The sequence below is a fragment of the Trematomus bernacchii genome, unplaced genomic scaffold (genome assembly GCF_902827165.1).
Source record: "Trematomus bernacchii unplaced genomic scaffold, fTreBer1.1, whole genome shotgun sequence".
In the NCBI taxonomy this organism is placed as follows: domain Eukaryota; kingdom Metazoa; phylum Chordata; class Actinopteri; order Perciformes; family Nototheniidae; genus Trematomus; species Trematomus bernacchii.
In genome coordinates, this window is record NW_022987447.1 from 264,581 (window position 1) to 282,168 (window position 17,588).

The following is a 17,588-nucleotide window of genomic DNA, read 5'->3' on the forward strand; positions in this document are numbered from 1 at the left end:
AAATAAAACCCTCTCTCTTTTCCTCCGTACCCACATTTTTTTTAAACAGGGGTACAACGAGTGGATACAGATTTGCTGCCGATCTGACGTCAAATCGACAGCGGACCCACAGAAAATTGCTATCAGAAACAATGCCTGACGTGTTTTGGACGTAATCTCGTCTTTGTTTACATGAGCAAGCCTCGCTAACACTCAGAGCTAACCGGTACTGTGTAGAGCACATGTGTTTAAAAAGCAGGAAATATAAAAAGGAACTCACCTTGTGGTAAACCCGCAAGAGAAAAAGCATTTGAGCTCCATACTGTTTCAGAAATAATCCTTGATGTGGTTTAGAACAGGATGGCGTTTTATCACAGCAGAATTTAACTTTATCTCCGGTAGAATTCTGATCAGGCATTAGCTAAAGCTAAGGACCCAAAATCCGCGTTTCTCTAACAGGGCTGCAAAAGAGGGGTGTGAGCAGTATGAGGCATGGCTACAATGGGTGATCTGTTTGGTATTTTAAGCAAAAAACTTCACAGACATGTTTTGAATAGGTATGGCCCTACAATATATTTTTCCAATATAGCATAATAGGTCCACTTTAAGTAAAGTACTTGAGTAAATGTACTTAGTTACACCACTGGAGCAGGTCCAGATCATACCTCACTGCCTATAGCAGCATGTGGTTTAAGGCAAGCCTGAACATGCCCTGACTCCAAGCGTTAGACGTGTTCACCCTCCTCTCACATGTGTTCACAGTGTCTGCCTCCCAAACTGGTAGCTGCTTCCACAGAAGAGGAGTTTGAGAACTCTGGCTCCCATTCTACTTTCAGAGGCTGTAGGAACTACAAGTCCCCCAGGTTCTCTGGGAACACAGGCAGTGTTTCCCCTACCATTGTCTTGGAGGGGCGCTGCGCCCCGCCAACGGAGTCCCGCGCCCCCCCTGAAAATCAAGGTGTTAAAAAAAAAAAAAAAAATTATAATTGCAACTAATCTATATCTACTGTCACTTTTCACATTGAACATGTGCTCTTTTATTAAATGAACTAAACGCTTTCATTTTAAGTTGTGAGTTTAGTGTTTTTGATCCTAAAGGCCCTGACACACCAGGCCAAAATCGGCCATCTTCGTTAGTCAGACGACGAAGCGTGCCCTGTCGCCCAAACTCAATTTGGTGTGTCCCGAACCGTCGGCCGTGACACGCCTTATTTGGCCTTTCATGGCCGACGCATGGCCGATTCAACATGTTGAATCGGCCATGCGGCGGCAACAGGCAGTCGGACCAAGAAACCACTCTGATTGGCTGTTCAGCTAGCGAATGAGAAGCGAAACGGAAGTGAGGGACGTAAACAAACGTTTTAAGAAGGCACAGAACAGACGGCTATTCATTTTCATCTCATCGGTTTATTTGTCAGTATAAAGTTGCAGGATTAGTCTCAAGTACCTCAACATTGTCCTTAAGTACAGTGTCTAAGTAAATGAGATACTGTCTACTGCTGTTCATTTACCTATTGTGAGTCGCCTCGGATAAAAGCATCACATGGAAATGTAAATTTAGCAAGAAGTGGCCATTATTACATTACATACATTACTACATTGCTGACTCAATAAACTACACACCCGCCAGAACACTGCGATCATCAGATGCAGGTCTATTAACTGTGATTTTATAGTATGTCTGCACTTTATGTGCTCATTTCATCATTCATGTATTTTATATTCTACTAAAACTGTCTAACCATAAACAAGGTGGCCTGTTGGGATTACTATATATATATATATATATATATATATATATATATAATATATCTGCATTATTTTATCCCACTTTATGCTTTGCTCTTGCTGCTTGTTTTACACTGATGTTATGTCTTATTTCTTACTGATGTAAAGCACTTTGAACTGCAATCCCCTGTATGAAAGGTGCTATACAAATAAAGTTATTATTATTATTCAGATGGATGTTTCTGCCCCTCTGTTCATTCTCCCATTATCCTCCTCAATCTGCCTAGAAGTATTTTAATGTTGTAGCTGTTACTATAACCAATACTAATGCTAGGGCTGCAACTGACAGTTATGTAGGCACATTGTTATTGTTTCTTATCGCTGTGTGATTAAAAGAATAAACACAAATAGCAGGATAGGCAATGCAAAACTTTATTTCGTACCTTCATACACACATAACACAACATTAGAATGAGCTTTTATCAACGCCTACATGATGATAACCTGTCAACATGACAGGAAAATCCACATGACATTAATACAGAGCGGGCAGAACCCAAATCTGCATTCAAAGAATACACTTTACCAAAGCTTGAGGAAAATATCTGAAATCTGGCATTTCATTTAACTCCAGCTCTCAACACAGGTTCGGGAAAGCCCCATGAGCTTCTCGCTGTAGTATCCATGATTTCACCCATTTAGTGCGGTTTCTCCTAATTCTTCGCTTCCGCCTCTTGAGAGACTGTTGCTTGAGAATGTCTTCCACAAGCAACACTCCAATGGCTGATAGCTCCAGTACCGCACGAAACATGTTTTCGATGGGCGAGAGTGAAAATGGAACGCACACGCTATTTGTTGTTTGTTTATATCACGCGGTCTGTTCTTCTTCTCTGTCTTCCGGTTGTTGCCTATTTTGAATGACGAATACACACTACCGCCGCCTGCTGGTAAGGCTGAAGTCTTTGCGGTGTGTTCCAGTGTGACACATGGCCAAGACGCAGGAGAACACGGCGACGCAACAGTCGGCGTCGGCGAGTTCTCTGGTGACTGCCTGGTGTGTCAGGGCCTGAAGAAACATTGATGCATTAATCAATAACAATAATCCACAGCTCCTCTCCCTGCTCCAGGGGATTTAAAAAAAAAATATCCCAAACGTGAGAGGGGTTTAGCATGCCACAAAGGTCTGAAGGGTAGAACCCAGGACGTTGAGGTTTTGGGGCACATGCTGTGACCTCTTGGTGCTCCCAGTGCAGGTCTTGTAAATAGCGCTTAGCTTTTTTTGCTAGCTTTCTGATCTTCATGTAGAATACAAGCATTCACTCTTAGGGGAATATGCTACTCTTTACAATTCTGCCTTGCTCTAGAAGACATGTGGCAAATCCAAACCAAGGTTGACAACAGGTCTTTGGATTTAGTAGGTGCATCACAACTTTTCAGATTCTATTTCTTTCCTGCACTCGCCGTTTGAGGCGCAGTACTATAGTGTAGAATGGAGGGTGAGACTCAACAGGTTGTCTAGTTACAACCAAATCAAATTGTTGGCTCGTTGGCAGACACCTTTGAGTGAAGCTCAGAACTCTAACCATTCACTGTGAGGTTGCCTCAGTATGGGGAGTGGTTTCCTGCTGAAGAGTGGCTCAGAAAAATTCATTGCATGTTTACATGAGATAGTTGTAAATAACAGCATGCAATAACTGAGATGCAAGGCAGTAGAAGTCGGAGGACGGTTCTGGATTTGACTGGAACACGTGCCGGTCACAGCCATGTAAATAACTGATTTCACAGGGCTGCAGGCTCTATTTATAACGCAGGCTGAGGGCAGTAACATCAGAGTACAAGCTCTCTTCTGTGTGTTCAGGCCAGAGGCACACTGAACTTATTTAAAGGAGCACTTAAAATAGGATTTCTTTATAGCTGGATGGGGTTACATTAGATACATGCTATTAGGGATGGGTACCGAGCCCCGGTATTAAACGGGCCCCGGGGCTGAATTATTAAAGACCGTGGTACCGTTAAGCTCCGACGTTATCGGTCTTTTTATCGGTACGGGAGACATCTAAAAAATGTCATGTGTATTATTGCTACACAAACATTATATTGCAGTTTTAGTGTCGCCAACTCCGTTTCTAATACGCAAAAAGACTGCAAAATGCGTCATTTTTTGTATTTTCGATCTCTCCAATCCAGATGAGAGATCTCTCTCCCCCGCCTGTGTGCGAGGGGGCGGGGCAGTTTACACACACGCAGCTGCTACATGCAGCAACACACACACACACACACACACGGAGGAGATGGCGGAGAGAACGCGCTCCGAGGTGTGGTTAAACTTTACCCGTCTCGCTCGTTGCCTAAAGTGCAATAAGAGTTTAGCATGTCAGGGCGGTAACACGAGCAATTTGTCTAAACATCTTGCAAAAGTGCACCACGTTCAGACGGAGAAATGCACCGGGTTCGACTGTCTCTCTAGTAGCTCTGTAGCCCCATCCACGAGTAACGTTTCCACGTCAGGTATATTATGTATGCTAGCAGCAACACACGGAGCTAACTCAATGATTCAAACATGGGTTAATGATTAGAGGGAACTGAGTTATTTAGTTTGTTAAAGTTTCAGCCATTCTGTTCACAGTTCTGTCATCAGATTATTTAATATGATTTGTTAAAACGTTGTTGTTTCTGTTGATGTGAACTATTATGTATTTCATTTAAATAAAAAGCAATGTTAGTTTTGTTCACAATTTGTTAATTTTCATTTAATTGTTTATTTGAATAGGGACAATGCACATTAATGAACACTTTAGACAAATAATGCTTCAAGTGTAAATATGCCGGATTTTAGCTTTGAGCTAATTTCCATCCGTAGTCCCTGACATACAACATATAGTTAGTTTACCTAATTTTTCTCTCCAAAAGAACCGATAAGAGTACCGTTAAAAGACCGGACCGATAAGCGGTATCGATAAAAGTAGTAGTACCGTTAAAACCTTAACGATACCCATCCCTACATGCTATTCAAAAGCTGGACAGACATGTCAACTTGTAAGCGAGCAGAAATGGTAAAATCTTAAAATAACAATATTGAAGTCTCAAGATGTTATATTAATCAAACATCTCAAAAAGGAATGATTTGCATTTTGAGGAACAAATAAATGTTCTCTACAATTTTCAACACTATGCTTTCACCAATTCATTCTGAAAGTTAATATTGCATAAAAAAGTATTATTGCTAACAGAGCTACGCCTGTTATTAATGTGATTAATTAATGATTTATGAAAAATCCCCTCCTTGTGGCCCCACCTTTTAAGAAATCATAGCCAGTTATTGTAGTCTATTATACATGGTTTCATTGAATAAACTAAATAAACGATTGTGCTGTGTTCCAGATAAGTAAAGGGAAGGCTGTAAGTGTGTCATGTTTAATGGCACGGATTATGTGAGATCATAACATGGATATTAAAATCGTGCCGGATAGGGAAGATGGTGAGCCGGCATGCGACTGTGTGTGCAATGCTAATACCTATAACCTAATCATTAACTTTAGTACAAAAGATAACAGCAATACAACTCAGTGAAACACAACCAACACAACACATGAACAAACATGAAGGCATATCAGGATTTGACACATGTGGAGGATTCTCTGGAGCTTAGAGGTCTTAGTAGTTCTTTCTAAATGCTGCCCCAAGGCTGTACAATACACACACAATACTAAAACTAATCCATATGTTAGGTTAGACATTAATGACATTCCTGTTTGTGTTCTACAGGATCCTGCTGACATGCATCGCCTGCCTGTCCTGTTATTCTGTCCATCTGCTGCTGCGCAGTGCTGGAGTTGTGGGTGAGGACACACACACACACACACAAACGCACACACACACACACACACACACACACACACACACACACACACACACACACACACACACACACACACACACACACACACACACACACACACACACACACACACACACACACACACACACACACACACACACACACACATAATTGTATTTAAGATTTCTGCATCTTCATCATTGCTTTGCAATACTCAGGTCTTTAGGCTATTTCCTTATTTGTTCCAAAGCGTTAAGCAGTTCACTTCCTGTTGTGTCTCTCTGCAGGTATTCGTGCCTATGAGCAGCTGGGCCTGAGAGCTTTTGGTCATCCAGGGAAGATTGTAGCAGGGATCGCCATCACGCTTCATAACATTGGAGGTAAGACACTTGTATAAAGCCTACAGCATGTGTCATTATTGAAATCTTTGCCAACAGAACCAAATGTGCCAAAACATCAGTGTTTGAAATGATTAAATAAATAAAAGTAAACAAATCCATCTGGCCGTATAGACTAATAATCACTCTTCTTCCCACTGTCTCCTCCTGTGCAGCCATGTCCAGCTACCTGTTCATCGTCAAATCTGAGCTACCGCTGGTCATCCAAGCCTTTCTTGACCAGACATCCAGCTCTGGGTGAGTAGGCCTACAACACTGAAATAAACACATTTTTTAATTACATTTAATAAAAGTTTCCCCTGCCCAATTAGAGATACCTAGAGAATACAAACCCCATGTCAATCTCTTAATGCTTTCTGACCTTCTGGCTCTCAGTTTCAAGCCCATTGGTTCCTATTGAAAAGTTCATCTATGAACACCTAAAACAAATATGCATAGTGGAATTTTCCAATGAATTAATCATTTTTAACAAAAGTTATTTAACAGTAGGAAATAGTGCATTTGAAGAGTACTATTCTCAGCTGGAAATACATTTACATTTGGTGCTCTATTGACAAGTTCAGTCAGCTGACATAATGAAATATAATGTAAAACCTCAGCACAGGAAGTACGGGGGGAGAGGAGTATGGCAAGTGATTGACAGCCTGAAATAGTTCTCAGAGCCGGCCTCCCTTTGTTACTGGAGCAGTCTGGAAGTCTGGCCTATTTTTAAGAGCTTATACAGTATACTTTTAAGTCTGCAGGCATCACAGATTGCATTCTTCAAAATTAATAATTTAGTAACGTTCTTGTGTGTTACCATGCCATCAGCCAAGTCTGTAAGCAAAGTCTCCTATTGCAGTAACTTGTTGAGGTTTGTAAAATAGCAGATCAGAAGTCTTTATTCAACATCCTGCCCCCTGGGACAGACTGAACAAAAATGGTGATTCTAAAAGAGAACTGACACAGAGCAAATGGTTACCGTGCATGCACCACAACCACAATTTCCAAGGATCGATTCCAGCCAACTATTTGTGTGTATGCCTAACTGTGTGGGATATCATTTGTTCTGCCACTAGGGAATGGTACATGAATGGAAACTACCTCATCATGATCGTCTCCATCTGCATCATCTTCCCACTGGCCCTGATGAAACACCTGGGTATGCCACATCCCTTCATCTTATCATACTAAAACTCCTCAGACAGCTTGTTGAAACAAGACATCACTTCATTTAAGTCTTTGACAGAACTTAACCTAACTCATAAGGAGACAAATGATAGATGCTGCTCTCCAATAGGACTCAGAGAAGCCAAAGGAAAATCAAACTGCATAAAATCTGTTTCACTAACATAACTCACACTTTTGTAACAGAGCGCCTCCAGCAGGGGTTTCCAAACTACGGCCCAGGTCCATTTGAATTGGCCCTCAGCTAATTGTAAAAGTATAATGAAATATGACCCACACCTGAAACTCGTGCTTCACTTATAATTAGGGATGTCCCGATCACCTTTTTTTGCTCCCGATCCGATTCCGATCATTTGATTTTGACAATCTGCCGATACCGATTTTTCCCGATCCGATCTTTATGCAATGCATTAAGAGGAAAAAAAAGGTAACAGATAACGGCTGGTCATCCAACGCGATGAATTCAGCTATCTTGGCTGTTATTTTTTTGGCCTTTTCACTGTTCTGGGGTAGTTTCTCTTTCCTTTTAAAAGTCTCTGAAAGTGTCGGTTGTTTCAGTGCCGTTACCTGAGTGGCCGCTGTGTACTCGTCGTGTTGTTGTTGGTGGTGTTTGTATTAGATTGGTCATGTTGAACGTAGATCTGTTCTTTCCACCACGCGGAACCTCCGCCTTGCAAACATTGCATCTGGCTGTTACACTGCCTTCGCTTTCAATTTTATAATACTTCCAAACTCCTGACATTTTCTCTGTCCCGACTCCCGAGTCACCAGCTGAACGTAGCCTCTTGTTAGCTTACTGCTACTATTAGACACTGCGCCCTGCCCACTCTGTTGCCAGATTTGAGAGAAATAAGCAACCAGGTCTATGAAAACAAGCCCAAAAGAAGCAACACATACATGATGTTGTGTAATTGTGTAAAAAATCCGATCCCCGATTTTTTTCTCCCGATCCCCGATCACGTGAAAATCACGTGATCGGCTCCGATCCCCGATCACGTGATCGGATCGGGACATCCCTACTTATAATGTTCTTCTTAAATATATCTAAACATATATGACACAGTATTCATGTGTTAATAAGCCACTTTTTTTGATGATAATATTTTCCAACAAATGTTATTTGATCAAAAAAGCCCAATAACTTATCTGCATAACAAGAAGTAAACCCTTCCTATTTTCCCCGGTTGCCCCCCCCCCAAAAGCTTGGACAACCCTGGCCTATACTATATTGTATGTATTTTCTCAGTTGTGTCTGAGAGTTGTCTTCTTGCTCACTGCAGGGTATCTGGGTTACACAAGTGGCTTCTCTATCTCCTGCATGGTCTTCTTCCTGTCTGCGGTGAGTCTGGGGGTAGTATCATCTTGTAAAGGTCTTCAATGACATCCACTTAAACACAGACAGTGGCAGAACTTCAGTGTTAGTATTATTAGATCTCAGTGCTGCATTTGACACTGTTGACCACAACATATTACTAGACCGACTAGAAAACTGGGTGGGACTTTCGGCAACAGTTCTAAATTGGTTTGAGTCCTACTTAAAGGACAGAAAAAACTTTATTTCTATAGGTAAATACACATCTGAGTTGACAAATATGACATGTGGGGTACCTCAAGGCTCCATCTTGGGGCCTCTTCTCTTTAACATCTACATGCTACCACTGGCTCAGATAATGAAAAACAACAAAATAAGTTACCATAGCTATGCGGATGACACACAAATTTACGTAACAATTTCACCAGGAGATTATGCTCCAATTCAAACACTGAGTAAGTGCATTGAACAAATCAATGACTGGATGTGTCAGAACTTTCTCCAATTAAACAAAGATAAAACTGAGGTAATGGTTTTTGGAGCCAAGGCAGAACGTATAAAAGTTAGCGCTGAGCTTCAGTCTGCAATGTTCAAAACAACAGATAAAGCCAGAAATCTAGGTGTAGTCATGGACTCTGACCTGAGTTTCAACAGTCACATTAAAACAGTTACTAAATCAGCCTACTATCACCTAAAGAACATATCTAGGATTAAAGGACTAATGTCACAGCAGGATTTGGAAAAACTTGTCCATGCTTTTATCTTCAGTAGACTCGACTACTGCAATGGTGTCTTTACAGGCCTCACTAAAAAATCTATTAGAAAGCTGCAGCTAATTCAGAACGCCGCTGCTCGAGTCCTCACTAACACTAAGAAAGTGGATCACATCACTCCTGTTCTGAAGTCTTTACACTGGCTTCCTGTGTGTCAAAGAATAGATTTCAAAATATTGTTGCTGGTTTATAAAGCTTTGAATGGTTTAGGCCCAAAATACATGTCTGACCTACTGCTAAATTATGAACCATCCAGAACCCTCAGGTCTTCAGGGACTGGTCAACTTTCTGTCCCCAGAGTCAGAACTAAACATGGTAAAGCAGCATTCAGTTATTATGCTCCGAATATCTGGAACAAACTCCCAGAAACCTGCAGGTCCGCTGCAACTCTTACTACTTTTAAATCCAGGCTGAAGACTTTTCTTTTTGCCGCTGCTTTTAATTGAACTATTCACATCTTAAACTGCACTGTAACTTTTAACTTTTATCCATGTATTTTTTCTTTTAATGTTTATTTTATTATCTTTCCTTTTTAATGACTGATTTTAAATGCCATTTTTAAAATGTCTTCCATTTTTGTAAAGCACTTTGAATTACCTTGTGTTGAAAGGTGCTATATAAATAAACTTGCCTTGCCTTGCCTTGCCTTGCCTATCAGTGTATTACTTTATTCCTATGTTTACTGTGGTGCTGGAGAAATGATTTGTTCTCCAAATCTCCAGCTATGACTTGGTGAACTCAGGGCGACTTGTACTCCGTGTGTGGAAATCAGTAGCACTGGTGAATATATCCACCAGGAGGAGCACGTTTACCTGGATTCAGCTGTTATTATCATATTTCATATAAGGTTGTGTTCTTCCCACACAGAGACAGAGCATTAACATCTTATATTTTAGTTTTTTATATTTGTATTATAATTAGTGAGGCATTGATGTTTATCACTTTAAAGTCTAGCTGCACGTGGAGAGGGTGGGGGGGGTATCTGTCTGTCCAGCTGCAGGTGGAGAGGGTGGGGGGGTTATCTGTCTGTCCAGCTACAGGTGGAGAGGGGGGGTGGGGTCATCAATGATGGACAACAGTTTGTTAAAAGCATAACAGCTATGAACAATGGATTAAATGACTGTTTGTTACGTAAAAGACTAAAGGTGTAAATCCATTTCTTGTTAGCACAGTCAAAGCATTGGTTCATGGTTTTTACTAACTGGTATCAGTATGCTGTTATTTCGGCACCAGTTTGATACGTGCATTACAATTATTTCACGTCAAAATATGTTTATTTTGTTGTTATTAGTATCTACATGGAGATAAGCCCTGTATCTTCAAAACTGTGATGTTGTCCGGTGTGAACGCACCTTTAAAGTTTCAAACCCATTCCTCACTGTCCACAATTTCACTGGTTTGGTTCAGTCTCTCTGCTAATCAACCACCAGCACCAGCAGACTGTTTGAGCCACTGTACACTCCCTGCACACAGTTAGAGACTAGCTGGGGGGCATAGTGGAGCATGGATGTGGAATGGAAGGCCTGTTTGCCTTTTTGCTAACGAATGAACTTAGGTAAAGGTAATCATTAAGTGCCATGTGCAAAAACTCAATATAACAACAACGGAGATATAGAGACGAAGAGCTAAAATACCAACTACAATATTTTAGGGAGATTCCAAATAGTACCAACATGTATTTTCTTTAGTAACCAAAGGCAAGAAAGATAGCATTTGTTCTCCCTCCTCAAACTCTCTTTATCTACCACATCAGGTCATCTATAAGAAGTTCAAAATCGCATGCCCTCTGGAAGTGTTTGGCAACCACTCTGTGAACGCAGTCTTCCTGGAGGACACATGCACTGCCAAATACTTCACCATCAATCAAGAGGTCAGAGAGTTTATGATCTGGAACTATTAGTGGGTGCATCATATTTCACAGGGAGTTTATGAAGTTGCTGTGTTATTTGATTTAAAGACGGCGTATACCATCCCCATCCTGGCATTTGCTTTTGTTTGTCACCCTGAAGTGCTTCCCATCTACACCGAACTCAGCAAGTACGATGCACACTTCCTGATATTCACATACAGTGTGCATGAAAAAACATTCATGCCTGTGAGAGTCAAAAGGGAATACTCTTTGGTTCATACCCTTTCCTGCCTTTTAAAGGTGCAGGAGTTGATGATGCTCAAAATTGAAATAATATTTTCCAAACACCTTGGGTCCAATTTTTGTGGTTTTGTGCCATCGGAAGTTGATGGAAAAATACCGTTTATATATTTATATAATTTTTTTAAATAAGTATACCTAAAATGTCTAACATGGACAGTAGTTTACAGCTTCATTTTCAGATTTGTATATATTATTTTCTTAAAAGAAACGTTTTCAATAGCCATGCTTCACTCTCTTTCATTTTTTTTACTGTACTGTTCTGTTATAACACCTGCCATCTTTTCCCCTAAAGCCCAACCAAGAGAAGAATGCAGAATATTGGCAATGTCTCCATCCTGGGCATGTTCACCATGTACTTCTTCACAGCCACATTTGGATACCTGACCTTCTTTGGTAAGAGTGACAGATCTTTAACAGTCTGCAGAACATAGCTCAGTCTAGCTCAGTAAGGTGACACAGGTTTTGTATCTGTGTGTGTGTGTGTGTGTGTGTGTGTGTGTGTGTGTGTGTGTGTGTGTGTGTGTGTAGGGAACACTGAAGCAGAGCTGCTCCATACCTACAGTAAGGTGGACCCCCTGGACACTCTGATCCTGTGTGTCCGACTGGCCGTCCTGGTGGCTGTCACTCTGACCGTTCCTGTTGTCTTGTTTCCTGTAAGAACATGTGTGGCCTTCACACTCACATCCATCTGACGTATGACACTGACCTGAACTGCCTGTCGCTCTGTCTCAAATTGCGTACTTCTTTATTTGCTGTTTTGAGTGCATAAGTGCGTCCCATTGCAAAATATGGCAAGTTAAAAAAGTTATAATTTTTTTTTAAAAACGTTTAAAAGTAAAATACCACTTAACTGCCGTTGAAAATAAGCCACCGTTAATGCAAAGGGTAAATTGCTTAATCTGCAATGCTAACAGAAGCAATGTCATGTCCTGGCAGGGCACAGCTGCTGTGTACAATTTGAGACAACACTACACGATCAGAATTCACACACTGCATACGCTTTCACAGTGCAGGACATGCAGTATACTAAGGGAAGGTGTTGTGTCCTACGTGCATGTATCCCTGTGGACTTTGAGGAGCAGCTAAACACCTTCCACCATCAAGCACTGGAGACCGGAGTAGTCGTTTATAATCAGTTTAAGACGGAAAAAGGCTGAAACTAAGAAATAAAACACAATACAATAGACACATAAATATCTAGAAGAATAGTTACAATCGCTATAAAACAATAAGTTGGAGAAATGCCAGAGAATATACACACACATGGATTTTTTTCAAACCCAAAAATTATCTTTTTATACATTTAACTTACCTAACATATTTAGAATAAATAAAATAAGACTATGTTTGTAATGGATGTACCAACCAAGAATGCAACCAAAGGAGTGGAAACGAGGATTGAAGAAGATTGTCACATGGTATATTGGTCACATTTTAGAACTTTATCACAAATGAACTACTGCCAGCAGGGGGAGATACATCTAACTAAATGAAGAAGCATTCAAATTGAGAAACAGCATGCGTGTTAGGTTGGTTGCTACATGGACTGGCTCTGATACCTGTGTAGCTACAGGCTATGTGTCCTAACGTCTGTGTTTGTGTCAGATCCGCCGGGCCCTCCTGGAGCTGCTGTTTCCAGGGAGGCCCTTCAACTGGATCCGCCACATCGCCATCGCCCTCTGTCTGCTGTGTGTGGTCAACCTGCTGGTCATCCTCGTTCCCAACATTCGAGACATCTTTGGCATTAGTGGTGGGTTATGAGACTTGGAATTTGGAACTACAAACATAGCTCAAAATACTTAAAATTATTATTATTATTAATATGTTTTGTTTTCTTATGAAATTACTTTTCCTTAGGATTTTGCTGATTTTATAACTATTTGAGTTTAATAGACAATAAGAAAACAATTATTATTTTCCAGTATCTAGAGTTAGAGCAGACATCAAGTTTGTAAAAGTATTCGAGATACGTGGTATTAATTCAGCCTTTAATTTGTATTAGAGGCCTTTAACGTTGTCAGTCACAACAGAGGACTGATCAGTGGCGTTTGCTCCAGGAGGCCAAGGGAAGCCAGGCTTTCCCTGTTTTTTCGGACTGAAGTTATCATTTTAATAAATAAAAAAAACACTTTGTTTAGTTTCGGTAATCCTTCTGTGCTGTGTGTTGCTGCCATCTCTCCCCCATTCTCATGAGGCGTGTTCACACCGCAGTACTTTTCCCACTTTAGTTCTGATATAGTTCCGAAATGTTGCGTTCACACCAAAAAAATCCGGAACTAAAATTAGTTAACCTGTTAAGCCCGAGAGACCCCGGTACCGGGGCACTGCCGCAACATCTTGCAGGAAACAGTGTCTGAGGGCATGTTCATTTAATAAACTATGAATGTTTTATATCCATGTAACGGGAAGAAACTCATCTAACTGATAATTTTTTTTTTTTTTTTCAAAAGAAAACCCACAATGCTAACACTGAGCCTCTGAATTAGCAACGAGCGAAAAATGCTAACAGATTACTGCACCAAAAATCACTCACAAAACCTTATTATTTATCTTTTCTCCACATCCATGACATCATTTCACATCGTGAGGTGACACAGAATCGAAGGGTACCCTCATTTTCACTGAATTATACGAAATCGCGACGTTATAAACAAAAACAGACATCAAAACATGTGGCGCTAGGTAGCTAAAAATGCTAACATGCTTACCTTGGCTCTGTAGTCTCTCCAAAGTGGTCTTCAATGGCATTACAACGATAAAAACGCTGCTGAAGTTAATCCATAGGTTAATCCAATGTGTCTGTGTCCCTTTGAAATGATTTCTGATAATCCATGAGCAATGAGACTGCTTTTCCGTTTCTAGCTGTCAGAGTGAGAGATAGTTTCACTCTAATGCAACATTTTTTTTTTTTTTAAAAGATCAGTTAGCTGAGTTTCTTCCCGTTACATGGATATAAAACATTCATAGTTTATTAAATATTAAGATTCCTTAGATGTTGTTTCCTGCAAATGACGCGTTTATCCGCCCGGTACCGGGGGGGGCGGTGCGTAACAGGTTAAAATAAAAAACATCTATATTGATTCTGACTTTTCTACATCCAACTCACAGGTTTATCATTACTTTGGGAAAAAAGATTATTAATTTAACCCTTTTAGAAGGGAAGATATGGTCATTTTTTCTGGGAATGTCATTTTCGAGCCTGAGACCTGAAAAACAGGCTCAGGGCTTAACAGGTTAAATGCTCCCATTTGCTCAGATTAAGAACAACGACTTAGTATTTTAATGCAGATGACACTCAGTTTACCATAACAATATCACCATAATGTGATACAAACACTAGTAGTATAGTAGAGTAGTTATGGATGCAGAATAAAATCTATCATACAAATTGATATAAATATGAAATTAGTCAGAAGAATATCAGGAGTGAAAGCACTCACTTCAGCAGGGTTGTATTCACAGGACTTCAGTTCTTGGGTCTTGTCTGGCTTTGTGTGAAAAACACTTTTTAATGTTTTTAATTTATAAAGCACTAAATTATGAACTGTGTTTTGAAGGCAAAAATACATGTTTTCATCTGCTGCTACATCTTTAAAGTTATTGTAGAATACAGTCAGAATGTTAGTTTAAACCTGATATACGGTATATGCTGCCCATATTACACCAGATATCATGTAGCCTTTCTTTTTGAGAGGAAGTTGAACAATGTAATTGTCAATGCAAATTAAATTAAATAGTTTCCTTCAAATCAAAAGTCAATTTGAATCATGGAATTGGAGAATTTTGATAAGCCTATAAGTTAAATGTATTCTTTGGGTTAATTTTATTTGGTTTAAATGTATTTTAACTCAAACTAGGGGTGGGCGATACCACAAAATCTGGATTCGATCCGATACCAAGTATTTCAGGGCCAGTATCGCCGATATCGATACCAATACTTTTTTAAATGAAAAGCGTCTTATGTACTTTCATATAGGGGGGAGCTGCATGACATGATTGTTGAGCTGAAAGCATCATAAATAGACTAAATCTGAATTCATTTTCATGAATAAAGACAGGACAGTTTTTATAGACAAATAAACGTTTTACTTTTGCAAATTTAAAGTGCAAACATGAAAAATAACAATACCAAGTGGCCACAGTAGCGAACTGCCTTCTTGCACACATCACAGTTCGCTAAGTTCGCTAAGTTTTCATTGCCAGTTGTAAAATAGCTCCACACAACGCTCCTCTTTCTCTCAGCCATCATGCGCGTGTGTGTGTCGCACAAGCGAGTCGCTGGCTGCTGCTGTCCTGCCCTGCTGGCTGCTGTCAGTCAGCTTGATAATCGGCGTTCAGGCAGGGAGCGTGCTGCGCGTGCGCGAGCCTCGAGGAGAGGAGGACAGCAGTGGAGAGAGAAGAAAAGAGCGCATATACTTGTGTTCGTCTGCACATAGTTTTTGATGAAATTGACGAGTAGAGGAGAGGGGGAAAAAAAGTATAAAAGTATCGATCCTATTGGCTCTAGTATCGATATTTTGAAACGTAACGTAATATCGGAAGTATCGATATTTTGGGATCGATCCGCCCACCCCTAACTCAAACCATAAAACCAAACCAGGTAGTTTCGTTGCCTAAACCCAATCTCCAACATCCTTTGAGGGCCACCAAAGTCTGCTCAGATAATTGGTCAATACTACTCTGACTAGAAACACCCACTAGAGTGCTTCTGATACTAAAATCCTGTCCCGTAGCCTTCAGATTCTGCAGTCATATGCTGTTTATAGAGACTAGCCTACACCTAAACTTTGAATTTTTTAGGGCTGTCAAGTTAACTCGTTAATAACTATGGACAATCATGCGATTAATCGCAATTAAATATTTTAATCGACTGACAGCCCTAGTATTTTTGTAAGCAGAAGGTTATGTTATTTCTTCTTTCCAAAGTCTCGCATTAATGCAACAATGGATGGTTAAACCAGATAAAGCAGTTTACAGGACCACACTTCTGGATATCCAATTGATCATTCTATGCCATGGCTTGTTCATTACAGCAAACATCTCTCTCTGAGACACATTTTGTTTTACAGTGAAATGATGAATTATGCCTTCTCTGCGTCTAGGGGCAACCACTGCTCCCTGTCTAATCTTCATCCTACCGGGACTGTTCTACATCCGGATCATCCCCACTGACCACGAGCCCATGAACTCCAGACCAAAGATCCAGGTAGGTTGAGTTCTCTCCCTGACTGAGAAGGCAGACACAACAGTTCATGGAAGTGAAACTAGTTTGTCCTTGTGATTCTAATCTTTTGACATATTCTCTTTGGGGTTTCAGGCTGCGTGTTTCACAGCATTGGGTTTCATATTCATGACCATGAGCCTGACATTCATTGTGCTTGACTGGATGAGTGGAGAGAAGCGAAACCTCGGCGGCCATTGAAGTGCACCCCAAGCTTTAAAGCAATCCTCCCTCAAGTCCTTTTGATGGGAAGCCAGATGGAACATACTGCTGAAAGGCACGGCTCTTTGGTGGGACTGTTTGTATTCATCATAAGGACAACCCATTCCTCCACAGTGATGAGAGGAGCCCAGTCTTGTTATGTAGACCACCAAGGTTCAAATATACGGCACCACCAGGATCCATCACAGGTGGTGCTCCTCTGTACAGATGAACAACATGTTGATCATGGAAGCCCCTCAACCATTAAAAACCTCAACTGAGGATAAATGTGGTGTCAAGTAACAGCAACATTCAAACATCTGTTTAATTATCAGCAAAGTTTGATAGCAAAAAAGGAATTGAATATGCATGAATTGCTTGTAGCATACCAAAACTGTATTGCTAATGTGTGTTTGTGTGTGTACCGGTATGTGTGTGTGTATAGATCATTCACTGTCTATCAGAGAATTGCACATACCAAATAAACAGCATAAGAGGGTGGAACCCAGTCCCTTTGTTAGTTTCAAGCTTAATGTTTGTATTGTTGGAAGATTTCTACTACACACTGCTGCTTAGAGCTCCAAGATGACCAATTGTTTAATGGAACATTACGATAACAGAGAGGCCAAGTCTGCGCACATCCAGAGATGCTCATGTGCAAAACAAAAAATACTTAAATTCAGGGCAAAAAGGAGGTCTGCAAACCGTAGTATAGAGTCAGAAATCAGCTCCAATCATTATCACCTGCTGGGGAGAAAACCGAAGGGAGAAACAAGGCTCCAAGGAGGCAACTCCAGAGGCCTGTACTACGAAGCCGGT

General features: G+C 40.6%; 1 protein-coding gene across 4 annotated transcripts in view; it reads left to right on the plus strand.

Moving 5' to 3' along the window:
* The window catches only part of slc38a5b (solute carrier family 38 member 5b), a 41,299-nt gene extending 24,021 nt beyond the window's left edge, over positions 1-17,278 (plus strand). For 3 of the 4 annotated variants that reach the window (XM_034142935.1, XM_034142945.1, XM_034142950.1), the window contains 12 exons: positions 5,473-5,546; positions 5,833-5,925; positions 6,099-6,180; positions 7,002-7,084; positions 8,391-8,449; positions 10,949-11,065; positions 11,153-11,232; positions 11,640-11,740; positions 11,876-12,000; positions 12,953-13,097; positions 16,450-16,553; positions 16,665-17,278. In XM_034142935.1, the coding sequence (XP_033998826.1) occupies positions 5,473-5,546; positions 5,833-5,925; positions 6,099-6,180; positions 7,002-7,084; positions 8,391-8,449; positions 10,949-11,065; positions 11,153-11,232; positions 11,640-11,740; positions 11,876-12,000; positions 12,953-13,097; positions 16,450-16,553; positions 16,665-16,769 (1,168 nt within the window). In that variant the 3' untranslated portion in view covers positions 16,770-17,278. Of the gene's footprint in view, positions 1-5,472; positions 5,547-5,832; positions 5,926-6,098; positions 6,181-7,001; positions 7,085-8,390; positions 8,450-10,948; positions 11,066-11,152; positions 11,233-11,639; positions 11,741-11,875; positions 12,001-12,952; positions 13,098-16,416; positions 16,554-16,664 lie in introns of those variants that run through there. The other variant, XM_034142958.1, reaches the window with a different exon arrangement.
* Positions 17,279-17,588: the final 310 nt, after the last annotated feature.